Source organism: Eucalyptus grandis, chromosome 3, assembly GCF_016545825.1.
Source record: "Eucalyptus grandis isolate ANBG69807.140 chromosome 3, ASM1654582v1, whole genome shotgun sequence".
NCBI lineage: Eukaryota > Viridiplantae > Streptophyta > Magnoliopsida > Myrtales > Myrtaceae > Eucalyptus > Eucalyptus grandis.
In genome coordinates this window covers 1,404,078-1,411,635 of record NC_052614.1, presented here as the reverse complement: position 1 = coordinate 1,411,635, position 7,558 = coordinate 1,404,078, and the positions used below count along the sequence as shown (strand labels likewise).

Here is a 7,558-nt window from a genome sequence, read left to right as displayed (position 1 = left end):
GTCCCTAAGATTCCGTTTCAATTCATGAATTTTGTGAAGACCTCACGGATTGATGTAACGCAATCTGAAACTTTGTGTTTATTTGAATCTCAATAATTCATCACTCGCCCAAAATCACATATGTTATTACCAGTAGCGCGTATGGACTAGATATATTTTATTCATTATATTATAATGAAATCTCACGATTACATAAAGTGTAAGGTGGACCGAATATGTTATTTTGATAAAGCATATCTAAAAATATCTTCAAAGGAAGGTGCGTAAAATCTCTTTTCACGGATGGAGTGTTTAGGCACACCCCACTTAAGTGGCAAGTCCTAATTATAGTATCTCATTGCTGTTTTGTCTGTATAGACATGATTGTAGAAACCCTCCGTTTTGCTTCGATTCTCAATGGCCGCCCATCGTAACTTGGTATGCAAGTGATCCGGTGCCTAACTTCCATCATAATACCATCTCTCTCTCTCTCTCTCTCTCTCTCCGTCATTTGCTTCCGTTGCAAGTGAGATTGGGTCGGATAGACATTTGTGCAAGAAGGTCTTGGCTTTATTATATAGTGCGAATTTCTAAGGTTCGGCTTTATTATATTGCCAACCTCTTGCGTGGCGAATCCCCCACCATGAAGCTCGATTAGGAACCGGTTAAAATCCTGCGGCCTAAAAGGCGCACTCCCTCTCATTCTATTTTTGTTTATGTCTCCCCGTGTACGATCTTATCATGTTCTTGCAGAAGAATCGGCGGTCCCAACTAATTCGTAAGGAATTCATATAGTAATGCCACTTTCCCCCCTCAAAGAAGGAGAAAACCAAGATCTTGCTAGTTGTCAACGGATTTGTCTAGTGCGAGTACGTTTGCTATGCTTGCATACCGAAAGGAGGAGAATATGAAGACCGGATTGCTTCTTACGTGCAAACCCGGCTTGAGGATCGATCGTGCCGCTAACGCATGTGCATCTTCATGATGCCATGCGATCGCGCTCGCAATTCTAGTCCCCCTCTCGGTTTGCTGTCCCTTCTTCCCTTCTTTCGTGTAATGGAAAGCGAAGGGAGAGGGGGGGAGGGGCCAGCGGACTGATGGTGATTAGAGCTCATGGTTTGCTTTGGCACGCTTCGGACCGTCTGATCTCCACGACCGTGCATGGCAAACGGACCATATCACGAAAAGAACAAGAACAAGCTAGGGGACAAAATCAACGTCAAACGTTACTAACAAGTTCCTCGAGCGACCATAGTTTCTTCGGTCAGCCGTAAGGATTTGGCCCTTCGCGACTCGAAAGCCAATTTGTCATTTTCCTCCTCTCAACATTCAACCAAAGACTTCTCTCCCTTTCTCGATATACATCAGCTTAGTTTTCGGCTGCGGTGGGCCATTGGAACATTAAATGAGCAAGAAGCAAATCGCCGCACGTCTACAGCTCAAATACAGAAGAAGAAAGGAGAGCAAACGACGCACGAATAGCGCCGATTCAGTTCATCTCGACGAGAGAGAGAGAGAGAGAGAGAGTTTCACGAGGACCGACCCACGTGGTTTCCGCAAAGGGGGAATTTGCCAGAAAGAAAAGGGGGGCTCTTAGTTTCGGGAATTGATCATGGCACAGTTCAAAGAACCGCCGAATACGTCCTTTTTTACAGCACAAAATCGATAGCTGAAAATTTACCTTTTCACTCGTTTGGAGTCCCGACCTACTCCATTGCCTGCCTCATTCAGAGTCAAATTTGTCTTTCACCAACCGAAGAAAAAGTCAAAACATAACAAAAACCCTTAATGTTCATGACTTGGTAAGTCAGATCAGACCAATAAAGATGATGTCATTGTGATATTATATATACATCTTTCCATACCCACATGAACAAAACATGGGGGGAGAACTAAAAAAAGAGGAAAAGAATGCTCATCTTATTGATCATCGTCCGTAAAATTAATTAAATAGACATATTTCTATGGTAAAGACCCTATTATATCTTGTGCAATTTTAATAAAACAATACAAAAAGGCTGAGACATTGAAGGAGGCATCTTTTAGAAGGGGTTCTCGGCTTAAAATCTAATTTGATCAATGTCTCAAACCTCATACTAACTGTTTTTTTTAACCTCTTTTTAACTTTCAAACCGTCTCAGCTCACTCGCCGCACCACAAGCAGCCTGAGATGGTTTTTCGACCCTATTTACATCTCCCTCGAAAAACATACAGAGGACATTACCGACCGCACACCGCTTGATCACGGCCCGTCCACCACCACCTTGATTCTTCTAGGCAGCCACTCCCCCTCTCTCGGGCTGCCGGGCTCGGCGTCGGACTCGAGCCTGATGAGCACGGATTCATCGGGTGTCATGCCGACTGTGGCAGGCAACCGCGCCCTGAGCTGGTGGAAGAACGGGACCAGCACGTTCTCCATCCACTCCTCCAATCCGGTCTGGCCCAACCAAACACCCCCTAGAATCTTGTGGATGGCCTCCTCTTGCACTTCAATGGAGACTCGGTTGCCGACAATGGTCAAGAACGTCTCTCTGATGGAGTTTATGGTTTCCTGTACAGCAGGATCGAAATCCACAGGGCTAAAGATGATGGAGTCGTCAACAAGATTGAGCAGTTCCTTGTACACTTGCGAAGCCGTGGATGCTCGTCTATTGTCGAGGCCGTGGTCCACATCATGATCAACTGTCAGATCGCTTGAATTGTGAGACCCGTCAGCCCGATCATCATCCACATATGCAGCTTCATTCAGGTCAAATCCCATTCCGAGACTGTTCTCCTTCCTGGGCTTTGTGAGCCTGTCCTGCTCCCGTAACCAGCTAGCCCGGCGCTTCGCAGACTTCTCGCAAAGGGAAAGCCTCAACTGCCAACCGCTTCTGGCCAACCTAAAAAGCTTTTCTTCACCCAGGGAAATACCATCCGATGACAACTTCTGATTATCCGGCAACCAATGCAGAGTAAGGATGATGGTGACGTTCCCAAGACTGATTTCACGGCCATGAGAATCGGCAATCCTGCCTGTCTCCATTGCTCGCTTGATGCTCCCGCGGACTAGAACATCTGCTTCATCAATGTCCTCGAGCAAGACTACCGAGGATGGGTTCCTCCTGACCGCGTCAGCTATCCGATCGAGCACTGTCTTACCACGGAAACTGGTAGGGGAATCCCCACCACCACGATGGGATCCGAAAGAAACCACAGTCGGACTAGTGCGACAGACTTGGTCCGAAAGAGCCGAAGCCATCTTCCTCTTGCCGATCCGATCGGGACCAATAAATACTAACCACGTGCCACCCTTAGATCCAGGCCCACGCCGTTTGCTGTTACCAAGCTTCTCCCGGGTCATGGCAGTGGCTAAGGCAGTTGAGGCCTCACGCTGCCACCGAACTTTCTCCAGTAGACCTTTAAGAAGCTTCTTGTATGAGTCTGTATCTGATTTGCTCAGAAGCTTCTCAATGTTCAGCTCAGTGATCTTCTGGGGTTCGGCAGGCTTGACACCCATAAAGTCCCTAAATTGGTCTCCATCGGCTGTCTTCAAGGTGGTTTCAGCAACCTTGGCTGGCCCAAGAGCCAAGTCTGTCCTGACGGGACTTCTCGGTGGGCTAGCCACTGACTCAGGTGGTTGGCTAGCAGGCGTGCTGGAATTCAACTGCAGGGCTTCCCCGAGGCTTCTGTTAAGTTGTAATTTGGGTTGGAACGGCTGGTGCAAGAGTGGGTTAGGATTGCACAATCCTGGCATCAACCGAGGCATAGAACTAATCTTCTCGGAGCCAACGTTTTGTTGATGGAATTGAGGATGAGAACGCAGACACGTGTCTTTCCATTTCTTCTGTATCTCATGGCTCCTCTGCTTTTGTAGGAGGAATCCTTGGTCTTTGGTCTGCAAATGAAACAGAGCAAAATTGAACATTCATAATCAAACAATTTCACATTCCACTCTTTGCAATATATCCGTATCCCAATTCACATGCAAAATTACCTGAAACTTATTCTGACTCCCATGGACTTTTGCATTTTGCAACCACTGGGGAAGTGGCGATCGGCCCGATTCTGATTCAACTTCCGGACTGGGCTTCTCAAGTTCTGTGGATGCGGCTCTTGCAATTTCTTGTTCACATTTTTTATTGCACTCCGGGCAGCAGCCCATTCTTCGAGCAGAATCCAAATTCTCAGGGAGAAGTCTCGGAGATGCAGAAATGGTAGTGGGAAGATTCCTCAGTGGCGAGAAAGATTCAACTGAACTGCCTAGAATTCCATCCGCTCCGAACCTAGAAATCAAAGAAAGAATTTTAAGCATCCACATCCATCCAGTATCCCAAAAGGGCTTTAATATCTCCAACCCATCCTTGTCTTTCCAAACACTAGATAGTTCCTTTACATAAAACTCCTTTTGACTATTAAACCAACTCATCCTCATATCACCGAACTGGTTATCCGAACTAGAAAATTCCTTTGCTTACTCCCCAACAACAACAAACAGGATCGAGGAAATTTAGATTTCAACAGCAGGTAACTTTCAGGTGTCTAACTTTATGCAGTTTGCAAAATGCTCGGAGTTCAGTCCGCACTAAAATTTCTTAGAGACCAGAAGCATTGAATCTAGTTGATTTGCTCGAGACAACACTCGACATTGAAGTTGAATCAGAAAGACCCAGCAACAAGGTTACTTTTCTGCTTATTGATATATAAGTAGAAACTTATTCTTGGGAACTACACATTTAATGCAAAATGCAAAGATTAAAACTAATCATACCTTGGGAATAATCCAGGAAGAGGTGATCTGGCTGCAATAGGCACTGCTTGCAAATCCCAGTCATTTTCCATTAAAGGATGATAAACCTGACACCTCAAGTATGTCTCGCAAGTAGCAGTCCCAATCAACCACAACCTACAACTACTCTTCTCAAACCTTGCCAACAACTTCCCCACCTCCGCCACCATGATCCGCCCCTTCTCGGATACAAACTGCTGCGGCGGCTGAATCGTGCTCAAACCGTAGACGGCCGCCGGCTGCTCCACCAGCCACTTCAAATCCCCTAAATCAAGAACCACGCCACCACCTCCCGAGCTCCCCATCTTGGTCTCCAAGACGTCGCCCAATTCTTGAAATTTGGTGGGTATCTTTGCCTCGTCCGACCCGATTTCCTTATCCAACGGGACAACCTGAATATTCTTGAGCAGCCCATCACCCAATTCTTTGTTCTCGATCCTCTTAAGCAATTCTTTGACCACGGCCTCCGGCTCCGACTCGCCGACCAATACCGGGTTCCTCTTCTTGGGCCTCAACAAGATATCAATCACTCTTTTGACCTCCTCCCCTCTCTGTTGGGTCGAATTCCCGAGCTGCTGCTGCTGCTGCTGCTGCTGGAGTCGCGGATTCAAGTACAAATTCCTTGTAGGAGCTGCAGTGGGTACTGCCGGCGATCGGAAACCCAATCCAATTGGGGACGAATTGGTACCCGCGGTGGCCGGGGCGGCCGAATTCAGGGACTGCTCAATTGTGGCCTTGACCGCAGGGCTGGAGAAGCTAGCTTCCCGCATGACCCGGCTCACGCTCGGGTCGTCGAGAATCGATATGATCAGCTGCTCGAGCTCGACCTTGACGGCGAGCAGCGGTTGCTGCTGCTGCTCGGGGCAGCCGCGGCGCTGGTGGGCCTGCGCCCGCTTCAGGGCGGCCATGAGGGCGTTCGAAATCGGCGGCTCGAGCCCCGGGCTCGCACCTTGCGCGGTCGGGAGCCGCTCGAGCGCGACGCTGAAGCAGAGCTCGAGGGCGCGGCACTGGAGAGGGTGGGACGAATTCGGGTGCGACTTGATGCAGGCCTGCCGGAGGAACCCGGACGGCGAGGCCAGGAGGGTGGACGCGACATGGAGCGGCGTCGTCTGGCTGTGGTTCCGGCGGCCCGCCTCGGCTATGGAGTGGCTCAACACGTTCGCCGCCTCTGGCGTTAGCGTTTGCTGGATCGTGCTTAGACCAGCTCTCATTTGCAATCAAGAATTTATTCGTCGAAAGAGCTTAAAGAAACGCTCCCGACTGTCTTCCGGGCCTCTTCGCAAAAGAAAGGACGCTACCCAGTTTTCGATTTGATGGGAGAAGAATTGGGTCGTGGGGATTCAAATTTCGGGGGGTGAAATCGGAGAGGATGGAATTGGGTTTGAATCAAGAAGCAAGCTATGAAAGAGAGAAACCGGAGGGGAAATTTAGAGGAGGAATAAAAGGAGCTTTTGGCAAAAGGTGAGGTGATGTTATTCAAGTGAGAATAGGGGGGCTTTCCGAAATTGACAGGAAGCTCGTTTTCAAGAAAGGCAGGAAGAGGAAGGGGAAGGGGGGAGGTGCTTGAAAAACAGAGAAAGGGATGAAAAGCTCTGTATCGCAATGGGAACCAAAATAAAAAAGGGGGAAGAGAGAGATAAGGAGTGATGGATAATAGTGCGCGAGAGAAAGGACTCTCAGCTATAAATCCCCTTTTTTGCGATCTCCCCTTAATCTCTCTCCATCCATCTCTCTCTCTCTCTCTCCCCTCTGTCTCAGAGAGTGTCAACAAAAATAAAGCAAGATGTTGAGAATTCAACGCGAAAAGGAGAGATCAGATCCCCTCTCCTTCACCAAGAACCTCTCTCTCTCTTTCTCTCTCTCTATTGAATTCACCCATCAAACCACACGCGCAAAGGAAAAAGTAAAAAAACATCAAGGACAAAATGTAAGACAACAATAATGCAGGGGAAAGGAAAATGGTCAGGGAGAGACAGAGCAAAATTAAAAATGGGAGGACTGCAAAGCCTTTTCGCGTATTAAGAATAAACAAACAAAAACAAAACAAACCAAACCCAACCCAACCCACCCCCCTTTTTCTCTCTCTCTCTGTCAAAAAGTGGGCAAGTGAAAAAAAATTCGTTAAAGTAAGTGGGAAAAAAAAGGAAAATTCTTTTCTCTTTTCAGAGGTGCGAGAGAGAGAGAGAGAGAGAGGAGCGAGGAATTCCTGGAAGTACCACTGCTCATCTGCTCATCTTCCGCTCCCCTTTCTTGGGTCATCCGTTTTTTCCCCATTTTCCATCTCAATTTTCAACCCTTTTTTTTTTTTAATTAGTTTCGCAGCAACAGGAAGTGGTGCTGCCGCTCCTGTCTCTGTATTTCCTTTTCCAATCTCTCTCTCTCTCTCTCTCTCTCTCTCCTCTTTGTCTTCATCCGCCGTGAGATGATGGAATAGGAGAGAGACTCAAAAACACCTTTTCAGGAGAGAGAAAGAAGAGAGAGAGAGAGAGAGAGAGCATTATCGTCTTTGCTGATGAATCGATGCCATCACACTCGCTAATCTCTCTCTCTCTCCCCCTCTCCCTTCTTTCCAATTTTCCCTCTCTAGCGGACTCGCGACCGAGGATTGACTGACCATTTTTTATATTTTCCTCGTCCTTTCTCTTTTTTCTCTCTCGCGTGAAATTCCCTTTCGATCCTTCCCATGCAATCATGCCGCCCCCCTCCCTCACGCGCCGCCGCGAGGGCGTCGGGTAGGCCGGCGGCGGGGCCGCGGGAGGGCCGCGTGGGGCGCACGCGCGGGAGGCCGCGATGCGGACTCCGCCGGGGGTG

General features: G+C 48.3%; 1 protein-coding gene across 1 annotated transcript; it reads right to left on the bottom strand.

Annotated features, from left to right (window-relative positions):
* Positions 1 to 1,794: 1,794 nt before the first annotated feature.
* Positions 1,795 to 6,453, bottom strand: LOC104435988 (protein SUPPRESSOR OF MAX2 1). The gene is made up of 3 exons (XM_010048718.3): positions 4,730 to 6,453; positions 3,956 to 4,244; positions 1,795 to 3,856 (listed from the first exon to the last, which is right to left on the bottom strand). Exons 1-3 carry the CDS (start codon positions 5,956 to 5,958, stop codon positions 2,222 to 2,224), a joined length of 3,153 nt encoding a protein of 1,050 aa, XP_010047020.2. The 5' UTR covers positions 5,959 to 6,453; the 3' UTR covers positions 1,795 to 2,221.
* Between the last annotated feature and the right edge of the window lie 1,105 nt (positions 6,454 to 7,558).

Excerpts from the sequence above, each read along its gene's own strand:
- LOC104435988 (XM_010048718.3), bottom strand. The coding sequence starts at position 5,958 with ATGAGAGCTGGTCTAAGCACGATCCAGCAAACGCTAACGCCAGAGGCG. Across the intron at positions 4,245-4,729 it reads CTTCCTGGATTATTCCCAAG|GTTCGGAGCGGATGGAATTC; the intron begins GTATGATTAGTT and ends TTTGATTTCTAG. Across the intron at positions 3,857-3,955 it reads GGAGTCAGAATAAGTTTCAG|ACCAAAGACCAAGGATTCCT; the intron begins GTAATTTTGCAT and ends TTTCATTTGCAG.